This window comes from Coregonus lavaretus, assembly GCF_964263955.1.
Source record: "Coregonus lavaretus genome assembly, contig: HAP1_SCAFFOLD_1753, whole genome shotgun sequence".
NCBI lineage: Eukaryota > Metazoa > Chordata > Actinopteri > Salmoniformes > Salmonidae > Coregonus > Coregonus lavaretus.
Genome location: NW_028160929.1, coordinates 47,862 through 68,835, shown reverse-complemented (window position 1 = coordinate 68,835; position 20,974 = coordinate 47,862). Strand labels below are relative to the sequence as shown.

Genomic DNA, 20,974 nt, shown 5'->3' with positions numbered 1-20,974 from the left:
TGCAAATCTGTAAAAAATGCTTTGCCATGTAGTCCGCATTGGCTATAATTAATATAAGTGCTGTTTAATGGACGATTTGAACGGTGTTGAGCCTGGTATGGGAGAATGAGCATATTCAGACATATTCAGCCACTCTATCTGAAACTCTCATTGTGCTGTGGGGATACAAAGGCAGCCAATGTACAGTTTAACAAAGATTTAAAAAATACAATGGGAGGCACCTTTTCTGAAGAGCCGGGAATAGTCAAACAATAACTGCAGGGAACTAACTGGAAAAGGAAAACAATACCAATTTATGCAAAGCTTCTGCTCTTCGCCCGTTTCAAAAAATACAATTTTGATAAATATTTCGCACTTTTCCAGACTATGCTCAATCAATCTTTGAATTAAATGTGATGACAAAGTAGAGGAATCATCCAGCAGTTTTAGGCTTATAGTCACCAGTTATGACTACAGCATTTGTCTTTCTCTAGGCCACTAGCCTTAGTGCTTTGCCCCATCCACTTATAGGCCTGATCTAACACAGAGATACAAATCTCACAATACATACAGTTCACTAAAATGGTCTTCCAGGAACTGTCTGGACTAAACAGGACTGTGGTATCCCTTCAAATGGTATTCTGAAGACCCTATAAGCAGCTTGCATCAATGATGTATGGATCCAATCCAAGTCCACAGATTAAACACACAGAACAGGTTATATCTCCATTAAAATAAGTATGTTTAGAGTCTATCCATCCACTTGAATGTCCATCATGGGATCCAATGTAAAGACCAAGCCTCAGTATCCTCCGCAGCATCCATGTCTCTGCTTCATCATGGTGTGGTCCATACACTGTGGCTTTGGAACAGAGGACATCAGGACCATTCCCCTGCAGTTTGTGAGGGCACGAATTCAATTGTTACTTTGTGTGGTTGGGCTGAAAGGCTGGATTAGGTCTGGTCCGTGTGTGTGTCATATGTAAACTACAGGGCAGCCAGTGCCAGTGGGCCAAATATGATAAATAACTGAATGATTGATCGAGTTCATCTAAATTAGAATATTGAGGAAGCATCTGGCTTTCTGAAAACACCAACCTGTTAAAGACAAAGACATTGCTAACTAAGCACTAAGGATTGTCATGCCTAGAACTGTAGACCCATTGATAATAAATAAACCCTTTATAGGACCTATAAACTGTAGATGCTTCAGAAATTATTTATACGCAAATCTCATGCAATATAAAGTGTTGCACTATTGAGTAGACAGCTGATGTACCTACTGTAATGTCATGATGAAAATAATAATAATGTATGCACTCACTAATTGTAAGTCGCTCTGGATAAGAGCGTCTGCTAAATGACTAAAATGTAAAGATCATGTACCACTTAGCAGATCAGTTTATGTATGTACATTTTTTTTTACATTTTAGTCATTTAGCAGACGATCTTTTCCAGAGCGACTTACAGTTAGCGAGTGCATACATTTTTATTTTTTTTTCATACTGGCCCCCTGTGGGAATCGAACCCACAACCCTGGCATTGCAAGCGCCATGCTCTACCAACTGAGCTACACGGGGCCCAGTATAGGTAATGGCTTTATTTAAAGGGCCAATGCAGTCGTTTTTATCTCAATATCAAATCCTTTCTGGGTAACAAAGTACCTTACTGTGATTGTTTTCAATTAAAATTGTCAAAAATAAACTAAAATAGCTTCTTAGCAAAGACCAATTTCTCAAGCAGGAATTTTACTAGTACTGTGTGGTCTGAGTGGGGAGGGGAAAATGTAAAATGAGCTGTTATTGGCAGAGAGGTTTGGAACTCTCTTTCTTTATGGTCTATTAACTAATTAAGTGTTGACACCAGGCAGGCCAAAACTTCATCCCACCAAAACAGGCTCAGATTTCAGGCGGTCTTTTCGAACAGCTCTTACACTAAAAGGGCATTATCATCATTTTCACAGTATTATTCCAACCACATAGTGTGCCTTCGGAAAGTATTCAGACCCCTTGACTTTTTCCACATTTTGTTACGTTACAGCCTTATTCTAAAATTGATTAAATAAAACAATTTCCTCAGTAATCTACACACAATACCCTATAATGACAAAGTGAAAACAGGTTAAAAAAAGAATAATATATATATTTAAAAAACAAAACAGAAATACCTTATTTACATAAGTATTCAGACCCTTTGCTATGAGACTCGAAATGTAGCTCAGGTGCATCCTGTTTCCGTTGATCATCCTTGAGATGTTTCTACAACTTGATTGGAGTCCACCTGTGGTAAATTCAATTGATTGGACATGATTTGGAAAGGCACACACCTGTCTATATAAGGTCCCACAGTTGGCAGTGCATGTCAGAGCAAAAACCAAGCCATGAGGTCGAAGGAATTGTCCCTAGAGCTCCGAGACAGAATTGTGTCGAGGCACAGATCTGGGGAAGGGTACCAAAACATTTCTGCAGCATTGAAGGACCCCAAGAACACAGTGGCCTCCATCATTCTTAAATGGAAGAAGTTTAGAACCACCAAGACTCTTCCTAGAGCTGGCCGCCCGGCCAAACTGAGAAATCGGGGGAGAAGGGCCTTGGTCAGGGAGGTGACCAAGAACCCGATGGTCACCCTGACAGAGCTCTAGAGTTCCTCTGTGGAGATGGGAGAACCTTCCAGAAGGACAACCATCTCTGCAGCACTCCACCAATTAGGCCTTTATGGGAGAGTGGCCAGAGGGAAGCCACTCCTTGGTAAAAGGCACATGACAGCCCTCTTGGAGTTTGTCAAAAGGCACGTAAAGACTCTCAGACCATGAGAAACAAGATTCTCTGGTCTGATGAAACCAAGATTGAACTCTTTGGTCTGAATGCCAAGCATCACGTCTGGAGGAAACCTGGCACCATCCCTACGGTGAAGCATGGTGGTGGCAGCATCATGCTGTGGGGATATTTTTCAGTGGCAGGGACTGGGAGACTAGTCTGGATTTAGGCAAAGATGAACGGAGCAAAGTACAGAGAGATCCTTGTTGAAAACCTGCTCCAGAGCACTCAGGACCTCAGACTGGGGCGAAGGTTCACCTTCCAACAGGACAATGACCCTAAGCACACAGCCAAGACAACGCAGAAGTGGCTTTGGGACAAGTCTCTGAATGTCCTTGAGTGGCCCAGCCAGAGCCCGGACTGGAACCCAATCTAACATAATAATAATAATAATAATAATAATAATAATAATATGCCATTTAGCAGACGCTTTTATCCAAAACGACTTACAGTCATGCGTGCATACATTTTTTTTGTGTATGGGTGGTCCCGGGGAACGAACCCACTACCTTGGCGTTACTAGCGCCGTGCTCTACCAGCTGAGCTACAGAGGACTACATCTCTGGAGAGACCTGAAAATAGCTGTGCACCAACACTCCCCATCCAACCTGACAGAGCTTGAGAGGATCTGCAGAGAAGAATGGGAGAAACTCCCCAAATACAGGTGTGCCAAGCTTGTAGCGTAAAAAAACAACAAAAAAAATACCCAAGAAGACTCGAGGCTATAATCGCTGCCAAATGTGCTTCAACAAAGTATTGAGTAAATGGTCTGAATAATTATGTAAATTTGATATTTCCGGCTTTTATTTATTCTAAAATACACAGTTTTTGCTTTGTCATTATGGGGTATTGTGTGTAGATTGATGAGGGTGAAAAAAACATTTAATTAATTTTAGAATAAGGTTGTAACCTAACAAAATCTGGAAAAAGTCAAGAGGTCTGAATACTTTCCGAAAACACAGGTAAATCACGTTTTTGACTGCACTGGGCATTTCATAATTTCAAGGTCTTAATTGTATGTCCACAAATTTGATTGTGTCTGACTTGCAATATTTGAGTTGGATGCCCAATCCCTGGGCTGCGTGACCAAATCATTGATTTGAATGGGTGTTATTAATCACTGTGTGTGGAAAGTTGTCTGGGTTTTCTGTGAACTATTGAGTGTGTGCATTGATTTCTAATCTTATATACAGTGGGAAGTGATCAATTTACTTATTGATGATGGATGACGCAAAGGGATTCCCAATTCCTTTTTTTCCTGAGAGCAACATAACAACATGATATGACCGTAACCAAATGCAATCTGGAAAAAAAATCAGTTTTATTGTTTCACTGATTTAATTAGACGTGACTGCTGTGGTAAGTGATTATTATATACATCTATGTAAGTGACTCATCATAACAGTATTACAGTTCATAGAGCAAGGCCGTAGTGGTTATCAGATAATGGACAAATGGTAGGTGCTGATCACATTTTTGGAAATATCTGTTCAATCATATAAATTCATGTTATGCATATGTTGTATCCTAATTGTGTTATGCATTTGTGTGTGGATGACAATATTTTGATATCCCAGCAAATCTTGAAAGGATTTCTTAAAATTAGATTTGAAGGGGTTGACTAATAGTAGCTAAACTGTATAGAAACAACATGTTGCTTTTTCCCTAGTGTTTGTGTTGTAGCATAATGTAATGATATATAGAGGCACAATCGGTAACCACTTTGACGATGGCATATTGAAAATGATTTACTTTTATGCCATCTCTCGAAGGCGCTCTAATGGACTAGTTAAACTTGTCAAATGGGGGGGCACATTCCATGTAGTACATATTTTACTGTTTGACGTGCCACATCATATGCCATTCAGTAATTTTCCAATACATAGATATTAGAAACATGTTTTTATAGCAATAATATTTTAATACAAGCCAATTTACAATATCTTGATTTCTGAAAAATCTCTAACGTCCCATAAAAGTCAACTGGAAATGGTTCAGGCCGGAGCGTTACAGGAAGTTGTAGCAGCTGCCATGTTTAGCTGCTTTGTTGTAGATTCCTTCTAGGTTTCCTGCAGATTTTAAGTGTTGCAATGGAACCGAGCTGGAGTACATTTTTATTCCAGGTAAGTGTAACATCTGAGTGATAAATTTGGTTAACTACATCTATATGTTACTACATGTGTAATGCGTCGTTGCCTCTGGTGATTTTAAACGTAGATTTCTAGTAGACCTATTCAAGCAAAACAATGGTAGCGTTAGCTAGCTAGCTAATATTGGCTAGCCTATGAGCAATCCGCTAACCAAGCTAACGCTAGCTAGCTAGCTAGCTCGCTACATCAAGCCCAGACTTCCAGCTGTGAGGTATGGATGACGCTCGAGAGGGGGGGGGGGAAATCTGGTCGGTCTCCCCCCAGTTTTTGTAGAATATTTGTGTTTCGACAGATTTTAGTACAAGTCCGCCAGTGTATGTTTATAAATTGGATTGGCCACCACTTAGCTAAATATAAAAAGCAAGCAAGTTGGCAAAGTGATCATGCCCGCGCGTTGGATAGTTAGAAAGCTAGCTAGCTGTAGCTAGCCTCTTAAAGAACGAGAACAAACCCCACCTCCACTCCAGCGGCGAGCCATGCCAACCAGCGAATATATTTGGCTTCAAAAGTGCTTTCATTTTCGCAATCAGTGATTTTGTTTACTTGTTTTGATGCGATTTGAATACTTTTCTACTTTTAGCAAATCGCACTCGTTTACATTCTGGGCACGAGGATGGAGAGGAGGGACCCCACACTTCTGATTCTTAACTTTACCCCCTTTTCCTCGTCCCAAAATATTTAACCGCGGGTTGGAGAAAGAATTCAGACTATGCAGTAAGCTGCTAGCTAATTCTTGCACTACTGATCATTTTGTAACCCCTCTGCCCTATGTCTGAGATTTGTATTTGGCAGCTTGCAGAGGATATTCACGTCCTTAGTTATCTGCCTTTGGTGCGATGTGAGCTGCAAATCAAGGAATAGGGATAGTCATCAATGGCCATTCAATTTGGTTAATTGAAATCCAAACAAACTTTTTTTTATTTTTTTTAAACAATTTTAATAAGTAAGTACCTGATTAGGGTTGTTCAGGATATATCCAATCTATACATATTCGGAAATCCTAGACAGGGTTACAGCATTCTGAGCAATACACAACTTGCACCTTAAAATGTGTTGCAAAAATGAATTTTCTACCCTTTCTGTCTGTAGAAGGTGAACATTTGTCTGTGTAAAAACCTAGCCTCTTGTTGCACTATGTCCATTCAGTGGAGTTTTAGTATTTACTGATGTATGCTTGTAACAAGACGTAAAAAGTCCAATAAACCTTTATTGGTCGCATACACATATTTAGCAGATGTAATTGCAGGTTCAGTGAAATGCTTGTTTCTATCTCCAACAGTGAAGTAATACCTAACCATACACAAAAATAAAGGAATTAAGAAATATCAGGGAGAGTAATGTCGGAGTCTGGAATATAATATATGGTGGTGTGTATAGACAGTATATGAATCGAAAAGGTGTACAGCAGTAGCTGTATAGGATGAACCATGACTAGAATACAGTATATACATATGAAGTGGGTAAAACACTATGTAAACATTTATTAAGGTGACCAGTGTTCAATGACTGTCAGCGTTTCCCAAACTCAGTCCTCAGGACCCCAAGGGCTGTACGTTTTGGTTTTTGCCCTAACTCTACACACTGATTCAAATTATCAAAGCTTGATTTGAATCCGCTGTGTAGTGTTAGGGCAAAAACTGAAACGTGCACCCCTTGGGGTCCTGAGGACTGAGTTTGGGAAACCCTGGACTATGTACATAGGGCAGCATTTAAAATAAAGAGAACTTTAAAAAAAACAAGACTGATGAAGGTAGAAAACACGAAAGCAGTCAACTTGCCAAGTACACTACATTCATAGATTGTTGACATTATGTAACCACTGGGAATTCATCCACCAGCAGTCACATGTCGGCTAGATCTTAAAAATAGATCTCTTTCCATCACACCTGAGGGGAATTGCATTTGAGAATCCAGACTATGTAAGCCTAGTGTAGACATTTGAAACATCCTCTGTCTGGGTATGGGAAAGCGCATCAGTCATAATTTAAGACCCTTTTCCGTTTATTTTCCTGGAATGTGGAACAGGCTATTTCTCCTAGTGGACATGTATTACATTTTACTGTCCTATCTATCTGGCAACCCAAGATGCATAACAAAATGCAGTGTCAGTTAAATTATTAGATGAATTGGACCCTTGACCCTTATGCTTCACAACATCATCTCAAATGGCATACAATGTAGTGTTCCAATCCCAGGTCAAATGTGAACACTAGTGTTGAAAATGTATGTCCTCAAACCAAGTTGCCACTTGTTTTCTTATTTTTTTCTTCCCTACTCCGCATAATCATATTGCAGCCATAGTGGTAGGCCTATATAGTTCCATTCCCTCAGCACTTGAGAGGTGCAGCTGTTGCCAGTTAATTGCCGCGAGCCAGGGACCCATGATAATGGTTTTATTTTGTGGCTAACAAGGCACAAATACCTGAAGCTGGTGTGATGGAGCAGTGGAGGAAAATGGAAACTAAGTAGTTGTTATTTGGAGGCTCCGTTTGATTCGCTGGTCTTGATGTAGCGTCTAATGAGGCTGTGCGTCACTTGTTATTGTTCTGTAAGGTCGGAGGTTATGCTTGGGGGGGTTGTCAAGGTATGCAGCTCTCAATAGTAGTATTCTCGTAATCCTGAATCAGATGAAAATGACTCATTTCTTTTCTCCCGATTTAGGACAATACGTAATGGGTTTTGTTTTACTGTTAATGTTAACATATTATTAACAAGCCCAGTATTTTCCTTTTCTTTTGTATTAGTCTTCTGTAGGTCCCATGGTTCCAGGGAATCCACGTAGGGACTACTACACAGGGATCAGAGTAAGTTAATGTCCTCCACAAAATGTCCCTGTAAAATCAAATACCCCAACTTCCTTTTTCACAGGTTTCTGCACATGAAATGAGCCCCACCCAGCCCTTGAAACATAGATGGAACATAGTGTGTAGTCAAGGTCTTAGTCCTGGTTTCAGGGTTAACACTCAGATCTTGTTGCTTCCCTCATGCAGGTTTGTGCCAGACATTGAGTGTGTTTATCAAGTTTTGTGAGAACACAAGCAATACCAATATAGTGAGTGAGTGAGTAGCTACCTTGGAGCATTCTTTTAAGTTTGGAGCAGTCCACATTGATGTACTGCATGAGCTCTATATCATGGACATCCACAGTGTCTTCTGAGCAGACTGTCAGCTCCTGCAACCTGGGGGAGAACACAATGGATAAGGACTCTCTTAGACACTGCCAGGGAACAAGTTCATCCAGTCAAACACATGATATCCAGAGATTTTATTCTCCCACAGTTTCTCAGTAGAAAGGAGGGAAAGAAGAGGGGGTGGAAGAGAGGGAAAAAAGGTAGCCTTTTTGACATCATCCCGTCGTCCTTCAAGACAGGAAACTGACATGACTGTATCAATGATGTGAAACTTTCAGAATGTTGCAGATAGAAACAAGGCTACAGTAAACATGTTGTCCACAAATGATGTATCGCTCCTTGTGTCAATTAGTGACAATTATTCCAACGTATGTTGTGTTGAAAGACATTTCATTTGTAAGTACCAAAGTTATATAGGTTGTTACGGGAAACTTGTTGCTCATGAGGGGCTGCATATATTAACAAAATGTCATGACAATAGCGCAAACAGGACAGGAGATATGTTTGTTCAAAGTTTGGAATTTCAGTTGATTCCTATAGCAACCCACTTGGGCCAATCAGAATAATGTTGTAAATTGTCACGATCGTAGATGAACGGGACGGACCAAAACACAGCGTGAAATGCATCCATGTTTATTGAACTTAATAAACATACAAAAACAACGAAACGTGACGTCGGAAGGCTAACACTAACAAGCCACACTAACCGAACACAAACAAAAACCCACAACACAGGCAGGAAAACTGGCTGCCTAAGTATGATCCCCAATCAGAGACAACGAGCGACAGCTGCCTCTGATTGGGAACCACACCCGGCCAAACATAGAAATACAAACATAGATTATTCACACCCTGACCAAACTAGCTAGAGTTCTATAGGCCAGGGCGTGACATAAATGCCGGATCTCCATGGGAAGAAGTATCATTCACCCAAGTTCCTTCAAAATCGGGCCAGTGCTGTCTAAGATATCGCGTACGAATGTACTAACGGACGGAGACAGAGCCACAGTCCCATCTCCGATTTACAATAGCACGATGTGCGGCATATCGATGCAGCCAGCGCCAATTCAAAAGATGTTGAAAGACATTTCATTTGCATGTACCGAAATTATATCGGTCATTAGGGGAAACTTGTTTCTTATGAGGAAATGCATGCATGTAAAAAATTACAATACTGTAGTTCAAACGGGGCAGGAGATATGCTTGTTCAAAGTTTGTTGGGGGACAAAAAGTGTAATTAGAAAAACTAATGGGCGGAGCTTATAGGTCCTCATGAGAAATGTGTTGCTCATGAGGGGCTGCATATATGAACCACATTTCATGACAATAGCTCAAATGGGACAGTAGATATGCTTGTTCATAGTTTGGAAATTCAATTGATTACTATAGAAGCCCCCTTGGGCCAATCAGTGTAATTTTGTAAATGTCGTATCTCTACGCATCATTCATCCAAGTTTCATCAAAATCGGGCAACCGCTGTCTGAGATATCACGTGTGACAAACATACGAACGGACAGAGACAAATCCACAGTCCCCTCCCCGATTTCATCGTGGGGGACAATTAACCTAATAGAGCTAACAGGATTCCCTGTTTTATCGTTCCATCTGAACGTTCTGTAACGTTGCACCATCCTGAACATCCTGGGTGGGGAGGGAGGGATTTCAATCATGACTGGGCTAACAGTTCAGTCACAGTGACCTTGTCCATGACTGGCTGCTAAACTGAAGTGCTGAGGTATGCGAACAAATTAACTTATCACATGGCATAAGCAGGAAAGGGGGTCCGAACAGTTTCCTCATCATTACTTCTGAGGGCATAACGTCATTTGTAATATTACACTTCTGGGAAAATCAGGTCTGGTGGAACTTTTTAAAGACACAAATGCATTTTTGCACAAAAGATAATAACGTAGGTGAGTTTCCATCGACCTTGGAAGAACAACAGGGTGGGCAGGCTTTTGTTCCAGCCCTGTACTAACACACCTGATCAACTGCTCATCAACACAGTGATAGTGACACTGAATTAGCCAACAGTCTGTAGTTCCTCAGGATCAGGGTTAGCGTTACCTGGTGGAGATGCGGCTGAAGACAGCGTTGAAGTTGTTGCAGCTGAGGGAGAAGAGGACCCCTGAGGCAGAGGCACGGAGCTCTGCAGCGTGCTGGTGGCCCTCACGGTACGTGTGGATGAAGTGACAGATCTCTGGCAGCAGCTGCTTCACAAGCATGGTCTCGTCCAGACGCAGGCAGTCCTTCGATTGCTGGGGGGATTTTATTTGATTTATTAGGATCCCCATTAGTTGACACCAATGGCGACAGCTAGTCTTACTGCGGTCCGACACATAACGAAAAATAATTTACAGACAAAATACTTTACAATCTACATACAGTACCAGTCAAAAGTTTGAACAAACCTACTCATTCAAGGTTCTTTATTTTTAGTATTTTCTACATTGTAGAATAATAGTGAAGACATCAAAACTATTAAATAACACATATGGAATCATGTAGTAACCCAAAAAGTGTTTAACAAATCAAAAAATGTGTTATATTTTAGATTCTTCAAAGTAGCCACCCTTTGCCTTAATGACACCTTTGCACACACTTGGCATTCTTTCAACCAGCTTCACCTAGAATGCTTTTCCAACAGTCTTGAAGGAGTTCCCACATATGCTGAGCACTTGTTGGCTGCTTTTCCTTCAATCTGCGGTCCAACTCATCCCAAACCATCTCAATTGGGTTGAGGTCGGGGGATTGTGGAGGCCAGGTCATCTGATGCAGCACTTCATCACTCTCCTTCTTGGTCAAATAGCCATTACACAGCCTGGAGGTGTGTTGGGTCATTGTCCTGTTGAAAAACTAATGATAGTGGGACTATGCGCAAACCAGATGGGATGGCGTATAGCTGCAGAATGCTGTGGTAGCCATGCTGGTTAAGTGTGCCTTGAATTATAAATAAATCACTGACAGTGTCACCAGCAAAGCACCCCCACACCTTCACACCTCCTCCTTCATGCTTCACGGTGGGAATCACACATGCAGAGATCATCCATTCACCTACTCTGCGTCTCACAAAGACACAGCGGTTGGAACCAAAAATCTCCAATTTGGACTCATCAGACCAAAGGACAGATTTCCACTGGTCTAATGTCCATTGCTCGTGTTTCTTGCCCAAGCAAGTCTCTTCTTCTTATTGGTGTCCTTTAGTAGTGATTTCTTTGCAGCAATTCGACCATGAAGGCCTGATTCACAGTCTCCTCTGAACAGTTGATGTTGAGATGTGTCTGTTACTTGAACTCTGAAGCATTTATTTGGGCTGCAATTTCTGAGGCTGGTAACTCTAATGAACTTATCCTCTGCAGCAGAGGTAACGCTGGGTCTTCCTTTCCTGTGGCGGTCCTCATGAGAGCCAGTTTCATCATAGCCCTTGATGGTTTTTGCGACTGCACTTACAGGAACTTGCTCCCATTCAGCCGCAAGAGCATTAGTTATTGAAATTTTCGTTTCTCTTTGCTTATTTGAGCTGTTCTTGCCATAATATGGACTTAGTCTTTTACCAAATAGGGCTATCTTCTGTATACCAACCCTACCTTGTCAAAACACAAATGATTGGAAAGAAATTCCAGAAATTAACAAGGCACACCTGTTAATTGAAATGCATTCCAGGTGACTACCTCATGAAGCTAGTTGAGAGAATGCCAACAGTGTGCAAAGCTGTCATCAAGACAAAGGGTGGCTACTTTCAAGAATATTTTGATTTGTTTAACACTTTTTTGGTTTCTACATGATTCCATATGTGTTATTTCATAGTTTTGATGTCTTCACTATTATTCTACAATGTAGAAAATAGTAAAAATAAAGAAAAACGCTGGAATGAGGTGTGTCCAACCTTTTGACTGGTACTGTACATTTAAAACCATTAACATGTAGTGTGTGTGTATATCTATCAGTTACATATATGTCAGTACATACACACAACAAGTAGGTCACATGGAGGAGAGGCGTTGTGCCCTGAGGTGTTGCTTTATTTGTTTTTTTGAAACCAGGTTTGCTGTTCAGGAGGAAGATGAATACAGAGAAAAAGAGAGGGAACATGATGAGAGGAAAGAGTGTGTGTGCACGCTGGTTTCTACAGGTTCTCTGAGAAAACAAGGAGTGCTTTTCAGGTTATCAGAGGCAACTTCTCACATAGTTCGGATTTATACAGCTGGACATGCAATACATGTATGTGGGTTAAGTGCCTCGCTCAGGGGCAAAACCACAGTATGTCCCCACCTGGGATTCGCAAGCGCTCCCATTGGCTCATTTCCAAAACTACTGTGTCAAACTGGCAACCTCATACTGGGACAGACTGCATACAACTGCATTCAAAACCTGTAGCTCACTCATATGTAGGAAATAGTGTAACACAAAATGAGGCTATTACTATACTTAGAAATGTGTAAAAAATAAGATCTCTACATTTCTAACACAATACAAACACATACAAACAACTGTAGGGGGGGATAGGTTATCAGACCAACTAAAGGTGATGTAAGGAGGGATACAGTAGATGTAGAGTGTATAGGGGTTTCCTCACCGACACCAGGCACTTCTCCAGTGTGTCCAGGATAATCAGCTGGGAGAGGTAGAGGTTCTTCTCAGCAGCTTCCCCGAATATCCGCTGGAGAGAGGAGGGGAGGGGAGGGGAGGGGAGGGGAGATGAGGGCTTACAGACACAGAGGACACAGTGATTCGGCAAACACCACTTCCAGCCCTTAGTGGGCATCCTAAACTTCAGTTGACTTGGAGTTTTGACACAATACACAAGCCTTCCAGGAGGTAGGGTTGATGACGCGCAACGTAGTGATCCCCATTACTCATGCTAAAGTCAAATAAACAGCTAAAAGAGATATGTTAAAAACTCCACTTACCATGTTGTTCACATTTTTTAGTACGTTCGTGAGGCCACTGATGACGAGGGAGAACTTGTACTTAGAGATGTTGATGAGACATTCCTTGTTGTGCTCTGTGCCGACTTTGGTGTGGTTGTTCTGATGTCCCATTTTAACGGGAAGCTAAGGAGAAAGAGAAGAAAATCATGTGTCATGCTAAAGTCACAGGAGTACGTAGCCACGGGTGAACGTGTTAGACAGTGGACCATATATGCAGCAGGTTTGAGCAAGGCTAATAGAATTACACAAAGCCATGGTTTCACGTTCTTATCATGTGTCTACACATATCCACAATAACTTGCTACATTTGCACACACTGTATATATATTTTCTGTTGTATTTTTGACTTTATGTTTTTTACCCCATATGTAACTCTGTGTTGTTTTTATTGCACTGCTTTGCTTTATCTTGGCCAGGTCGCAGTTGTAAATGAGAACCTGTTCTCAACTGGCTTACCTGGTTAAATAAAGGTGAAATAAATAAAAAATAAAAAAAAATCCACACTACACGTTTCCACACAAGAAGTGCTATGTCACACCTCTCGCGCTATGAGGATGTCTCCGACACCTGACGAAGGTCAAGGAGCAGACGTCCTGCAGTCACAGAGCAATGAAGCCCTGTGCTAAGAAGAACCTCGCCACAACTCTAACATACGCCCACAGCTGTACACCTGCAGGCTACATCTCACTCACACACACAAGGGCCAGCTGGGCCAGACCTCATGGGCAGGAGCCCCTGTAAGCTTGCCTAGTGTTGTGCACTAGAGATGCACTGATGATATGACGATTCTGGGCTGATGCTGTGATGACCAATACTACTAGGTTGAGGTTCTTCTTTCTCATTAATCTAGTACATCACATTGGCATCCACCAACCTCTCTCGGGTAGCTTTTTACATTTACATTACATTTTAGTCATTTAGCAGACGCTCTTATCCAGAGCGACTTACAGGAGCAATTAGGGTTAAGTGCCTTGCTCAAGGGCACATCAACAGATTTTTCACCTAGTTGGCTCGGGGATTAGAACCAGTGACCTTTCGGTTACTGGCACAACGCTCTTAACCACTAAGCTACCTGCCGCCCCAGGTGCATGCATTACAACCAAGACAATTTAGGAATCTGAAGTTGCATACAACTGTGATTTAGACTTGTTCACAACACTTTCATTGTTTCTGGACACTGGGTAGATTTTTGGGAAAAATAAGCAAGGTTCACACAGAAAATCTGATTCTGACTATGAACTCCACCCTCATAAAGCCAACACATGCAATCCTATGACATAGAGCCCTCAAATTCAACTCTGGAACCCGAAGCCAGTTCCACTAAATTTTTTCATTGTTCCCCTCTAATCAGGGACTGAATTAGACCTGGACACCAGGTGTATACAATTCATTATTATGTAGGACAGAAAACCAGCAGGCTCCGGACCTCGTAGGGTAAGAGTTACCCCTGACTTAGAGGCTTCTAAATGGTCTTAACAACACAAGGTGGATTTAATCCCTTATTACACTTTCATCAAACTGTAATAAGCCGAGCAGAGCCGCTAAGCCTGGGTACAATCACCACTCTGTGCATCAGAGTCCCTCTGTAGCCTCTGAAACCTGAGGCCCAGAACCTACCCAAACTGCACACAAAGTGCTGATATTCATTTTCAAAAGGCAAAGAAAAGGAGGTATGAGACAGTCTTATACCCAAAGTTGTACTGGAGCTGAGGGCAGTTGCACAGTGGCACTTGGAGCAGGTTTAGGCTAAATCCAAACCTCTGCATAGTGCAAACTCTGGTAGGCCTAAACTAGGCCTAACCCTTTTCAAGTTTATTTGTAAAACAGATTTCACCCAAAATAGTTTAAAGAAGGTTAAGAGTTTCTGGCGGCATTGCTTGCACTGCAGCATGGTTGCAAGAACCATCCCAAAAGAACCATCTGTTTCAGTCCCTTTCGTGGTGGTCTTTGACGACCAAAACAGACAAAGCTCAGTTTCCAATGGATGAAATTGAGACCCAGAGCTGCTTTACAGACATACCAGCTCTCAAGCAACAACAAACTTTCCAACAAATAAGCTGGAGCATTTTACAACCTTGATCTTACAATATGATAATATTGACTGATAATGACTCCTGATGAGAAACAGTTAGGGGCAACAGACAAGTGTAAAAACTATTGATGGACTGGATAGACTACCTGACCCAATGATTCACATAGCTTCAATCTCAAGTTCATTAGAGGAATCTTTGGCACCCTTAAAGGGATACTATAGCAGTACTGTACAGTAGCATATGCTAGTGTACCTGTAGCCTTCCAGTCATTGCACAAACGCTAGTCTGCATTGGCTCTCGGGACTACCTCTAACTTCCTTCACTCTGCACGCAGACACCTAAACAGCTTAATATTGCAGATAGATTGTAACTTCCATCAATGTAATTGTCTGCATCACATCCAATCCCCCATGTTTTTTATATCTATACTCCCCTTTATTACTTTTCAACCCCGCCATCCTTTCCCTACTTGGGGTAAATTAGTGAACAACAATACTTAGGCCTCTACTTCCAGCTTATACTTACTATCTACATTTTATGGACACAGTCAATTTTACAATAATTATATTTTATTAGTTTTTGCTCCTGAACTTCTTCTACTCTCAACCTCTCCGATCATTTTCATGATGTCCATCCGGTTTGCTTCTATATGCCATATCTTTCTAACTGTGCTCTTTCCCAAAAGCTCCCAACATACAACCTATATACTTACATTATTAGTTATCTTGTTATTATTTGTTGTTAGTTGTTATTAGTCCCATCCTTCAACTCCATTCAACACCTCCCATCTAGCTCTTAACACCATCCATATAGGATTTCTATTTGCCATATATATTTCAACTGTACTGTGATGTTTTACAAAAGTTCTGAACCTTTCTATTCTCATTGCTTCTACAGATTGTGAATTAAAAATAAACATTTTTGCTAAAAGTATTATTATATTATTGATCGATTGACTATGACTTTTCAGATCACCCAGTAATGCTATCTGCAAGGTTAGCTCCAGGTAAATATTGCAATCCTTCAGCCATTCCTGGACCTGTGTCCAAAAACAAGCTACAAATGGACAGAACCAAAACAAATGATCTAATGATTCTGTCTCTTCACAGCTAAATCTGCAGAGCTGGGAAGATTGTATCCCCCATTTAAATAACATTATATTGGTAGCAAGAATTTTATATAATAATTTAAATTGAAAGATTCCAATTTTTGAATCCGATGTCGTTTTGCGTGTCAGTTCATAAACACTATGCCATGGGATCGGTACGTAAAAAATCTCTTCCCAACTATTTTGCAATCTATATGGGACGGCTGTCAATCCTTTGGTCCTTAAATTAAACTGATATACTTTTTTATTTATCACAGTTTTCCTTAACCAATTATGTTCTTTAATGTAAGGCCGACAGACAAGTTCCTTACTTTCTCCCCTTTCCACTTTCCTCTTCCATTTTTGCGGTAAGGCTGCAATTATTTGGTTGTAATTTTGGGTAGAGCAGACATTTCCATATGTTTTTGTTAGCTGCATGTGTGACATAACTCCACCAGTCCTACCGATGATATCATTTACGAAGATTATACCTTTTTTAAACATTTTGTCAAAAAATTAAGGTTTTTTGTCAATTAGTATATTTGAATTTAACCACAATATTTGTTGCATTATTTGTTCTCTCGTTTCTGGAGGATTAAATTGAAATTGCAACCAACTTTATATGGCTTGTTTTAGAAATAGTGATATTTGGGAGATGATTTCCTTTTCAAATAACTGAAAATGAGTGGTTGTAATCTGAATAAAGGGAAAAAGGCCATTCTTGAACATTGGGTGAGACAATCTTACTAATTTGCTTGAGAACCAGTTCGGATTTAAGTATAACTTTTGTATGACTGAAGCTTTTAGTGATAGGTCTATTAATGCTTTAATATTTAATAATTTCTGTCCTCCGAATTCATATTCATTATATAAATAGGCCCGTTTAATTTTGGCTGGTTTGCCGTTCCAAATAAAATGGAATATTTTTTTCTCATATAATTTTAAAAAAACTGTTCGCTAGACGTAGGCAAGACCATAAGCAAATAGGTAAACTGGGATTCATGTTGCTTTTTTATCTTAGTATTGAGCCTTTACCTCAGAGCAGAAACATGGCCAGGTTGCAAATCTAGATTCCTCAGACAGACAGTAACATGACTGTTGGCTGACAGCATGCAACGAGTGTGTGTTCTTCATTTTTTTCACTGCATGTGACAGACCTTGCATTTTAATCAGTGCATGTTGGAGTCACACCTCTCATTTGTTTACAGTTAGCTATGACTCCCTAGCTCAGGGGTATTCAACAAAATTTAAAAAAGGTCCAGTTAGAGAAAATGTTTTGAAGCAAAGGTCCAGAAGATCATAATGTCTAACAATTTAGTGGTATATATATTTAAGTAGCCTAGTAGTTCTGAATGTAATCAATAACTGACCGTCTAATCAAATTAATTCAGTACAATTCAAAAACTTGTTGACAATATTTATTATCACGAAACATAGAACTGAACATTAGGGTTGTCCTCGACTAAAGAAATTCTTAGTCGACTAACACTTATATGAGTTTGTCGACTAATCGATTAGTTGATTTAATCGACAGAGCTGTGCAAGACTAGAAAAGCGCAATATAAATGTAGTTAATTAACCATCTGTAAAACTGAGTTTCTCCGAAATTAATCCTGCAAAAGCACCACTTTAAATCTCGTGTTCACCAGAAATGTTCTCATAAGTTACTTGGAAATGAGTAATTAAGCATGAATAAGCATAAAAAATGACTTATCGACTAAAGAAATCTTAGTCGACTAAGACCAAAACGACCGATTAGTCGACTAATCGACTAAGAGGGGCAGCCCTACTGAACATATATGTATGACTGTAGATATGTACAATGTGCTCTCATTAATTAACTAAATAAAACTAGGGCTGCATGTCAAAATAAGAGAAAATAAATAAAATGTGAAAATTGTGCATTTTCAAAAAAAGTGCTTAACTTCAGAAAAATAATATAAAGGGAGGAAAAGTTTGAATTTCCCCTTTTCTGTTTCACATCTTGACTCAACAGTCTCAACCAATTTTACAAATAATAAATCTCAACAGATCTTAACAATTGAACAGTTTTAGAGTATCACTTTCTTCCCCTCATATCCCACTCCACCATGTTTTTGCTCAGTGAGAGAATTGAGCTTTAGCCTGTCTTGCCAGAATTTTAAACCTGGGCTTGAATGGAGTCAGGGCCATTCTCATACACATGTGAAGGTGCTCATTGGTGAGCCTGGAACGATATTTAGTTTTAATTATGTTCATTGTGGAGAAAGCTGCCTCGCAGTTGTATGTGGAGCCAAACATGGTCAAGATGTATAGGGCTACTTTCCTCAGACCCGGGAAAGCAGTCTCAGGGACCATTTGGAACCAGAAAGTGGAAGGGTCAGTTCTTACAAACTGCTCTTTCAGGGCCACATCTGCTTGGAGATCAACCAATTGCATCTGGAGAGACCCAGCATTTACCCATTTAAAGTGCTGTGTGACTTCCTTTGAGAACCCCCTGACATCTGTGATCAGAAATGGGTTCTGAATGAACATGGTGAGCTGCTCTCCAAAGCTGAAGCTGTCAAAACGGTTGCTGAAGTTTACAATCAGCTTATCAATAAAATCAACAAAAGAAGACAAATCTCTCTGTCCCTGAACCTGTTCCTGCACTGCTGGGAAGTGTACACAGTCTCCCTGCAGGTCTTCCTTGAACACTTCAAGTTTCCTCTGAAAGGAGCGAACAGCTGTCATCAGTTCACAAATTGAATTGTCCTTGCCCTGTAGCCTCAAATTCAGTTCATTCAGATGTGACGTGATGTCAACCAAAAAGGCCACATTATCCATCCATTTCTCATTTTCTAAAAAGAGAGAAAACTGTGTTGCCTTCTGACTGCTTAGCTCTGCCAAAAAAGATGCTAATTCCCTCCTGATGGACCAAAAGCGCTCTAGCACCCTGCCTTTGCTGAGCCATCTCACATTGTTGTGCAGCAAAAGATCATCAGCATTGGCATCAACTTCTCTGAGGAATTCCCTAAGCATGCGATGCTGGTAGGAAGAGGATGCCCTGAGAAAATTTATCATTTTCATCATTGTATTCATCACCTCAGCATGCTCATCTGACAGGGAGGCACAGAGGACAGATTGATGAATGATGCAATGGTAAGATAAAAGCTCAGGATTGTCCCCTTTCAGTCTTGCTACAGCTCCTTTTTCTTTCCCTATCATAGAAGGGGCTCCATCTGTGGTTATTGAAACCACTTGTTTTGGCTCTATTCCTCTTTTTGTTAACATCTCCTTAATGGCCAGGTAGATATCCTCTCCTCTTGTACTGGTCTGAAGGGGAGTGACACCTAACATGTCTTCACAGAATGTTTTCTGGGCTGTGTTGAAAAACCTGGCAAACACTAACAGCTGAGCATTGTCACATATGTCAGTGGACTCATCCACAGCTAAGCCTACACATGGTGCCTTATGCATGGCTTCATCTAGCTGGGTTAGCACATCCTGAGTTAATATTTCACTTTTCTTTGTGGCAGATGATGCTGACATGGGAATTTGCTTTATTTTATCACAAAGCTCATTTTTTTGTTTTCCCTCAAGTAGTGTTTCAGCTACTGCACTCATGCATTCTTTGACAACCCCTCCATCTGTAAATGGCTTTTTGTGTTTACCCAAAATCCAAGAAACTCTGAGGAAACACTCAAGAGCACGTTGTTGGGCAGTGAATGTGTTGCTCAGGATCCTGGTGGAGTCTGTCCATTCTGGATTAAATGCTCTGTTTTCATTGTCCACTTTTCTTTTTTTGGAGAGTGCCATTTGTTCCTTATTTTCTCTAACTGTTACCCTTTTTCTGCCTCACTCGTCTGTTTCGCTCCCTTTCTCCGTCTCACTCATATTTTCGTCAACTTTCTCCGTCTCACTCGTATTTTCCTCAGCTTTCTCCGGCACACTCGTCTGTATCTCTCCCTTTCTCCGTCTCATTCGTCTGTTTTCGCTCCCTTTGTTTTCTACATATATCGCTATCTTTTTAATCCGACTTTCTTTTCCTTGGTAACTTGCCTCTAAAACTCTCATCTGTCTGCACTGTAGAGTCCCAATATTTACCGCCAGGAATGCAAAGACTTCATTGGCTGAGTGGTATCACGTGGGATCGCTTAACTCACATGCAATTGGTCGGTGAGTTTCCTCATTCACAAAACGAGTACCGTAAAGACTACAAAAGCTGTGCATATTAAAATAGAAGCGCCCCGTCAGGTTTTAATTCATAATCTTTTGTTTTGGTCCGGGTCCGTATGGGACGGCTTCTGGGTCCGGATCCGGACCGCGGTCCGCCTGTTAGTGACCTATGCTCTACGGCAATCACATCTTTAGTCTCCAGGAATAAACACCTGGACAGAGGATCTGTAATTGAGCTCCTGGAGACGAAAGCAGTTAAGGCTGCATTTGGCCCAGGCAACAAGGATGAGATGGAGTACTCCTACCCAATCCTCATCTCATTCCTGCGCAATCTTACTGATGAGTATGTTAACTTCACATGTTCAACATTTATGAACTCTTATGCAGTGGGAACTAAACACTAACTAAAACACTTCTTTTTTATTTTCTAGGCAGTGGCAAGTGATCTACAAAGGACAAAAAAACCCTGTAAGTTTCTCCATCTTTCTTTGACCTTTGATGTGTCATTAATCTGTTGAATTCAGAGAGAGGGATTAGCCATCAAGTTATATTCTGTTACTCATGTTCATTGCTCTGTCAGACTTCATCAAACTTTGAATTCAGTCACAGACAAGAATAACAATGTTGATCAAATGCATTCTGTTCGATCTAGAATACTTTACATCACAGTTCCATTGAAAAGCCTGTTTTTGTTCTGTTTGTTCAAAACA

General features: G+C 40.7%; 1 protein-coding gene across 2 annotated transcripts; it reads right to left on the bottom strand.

Moving 5' to 3' along the window:
- Positions 1-13,291, bottom strand: LOC311121293 (neurofibromin-like). 2 transcript variants are annotated; one of them, XM_084195797.1, is made up of 5 exons: positions 12,987-13,289; positions 12,653-12,736; positions 10,144-10,334; positions 8,018-8,124; positions 1-872 (listed from the first exon to the last, which is right to left on the bottom strand). In XM_084195797.1, the coding sequence occupies exons 1-5, from the start codon at positions 13,116-13,118 to the stop codon at positions 859-861; spliced, it is 528 nt and encodes a 175-aa protein (XP_084051923.1). In that variant the 5' UTR covers positions 13,119-13,289; the 3' UTR covers positions 1-858. The 2 variants fall into 2 exon arrangements, with proteins under 2 accessions (XP_084051923.1, XP_084051922.1); XM_084195796.1 differs by lacking the exon at positions 1-872 and having other exon boundaries at positions 7,890-8,124; positions 12,987-13,291.
- Positions 13,292-20,974: the final 7,683 nt, after the last annotated feature.

What these genes read in the sequence shown, in the direction of transcription:
- LOC311121293 (XM_084195796.1), bottom strand. Translation starts at nt 13,118, where the DNA reads ATGGGACATCAGAACAACCACACCAAAGTCGGCACAGAGCACAACAAG. An exon ending in TAAAAAATGTGAACAACATG is followed by an intron (nt 12,737 to 12,986) that starts GTAAGTGGAGTT and finishes TCCTCTCTCCAG; the next exon opens with CGGATATTCGGGGAAGCTGC. An exon ending in TGGAGAAGTGCCTGGTGTCG is followed by an intron (nt 10,335 to 12,652) that starts GTGAGGAAACCC and finishes AAATCCCCCCAG; the next exon opens with CAATCGAAGGACTGCCTGCG.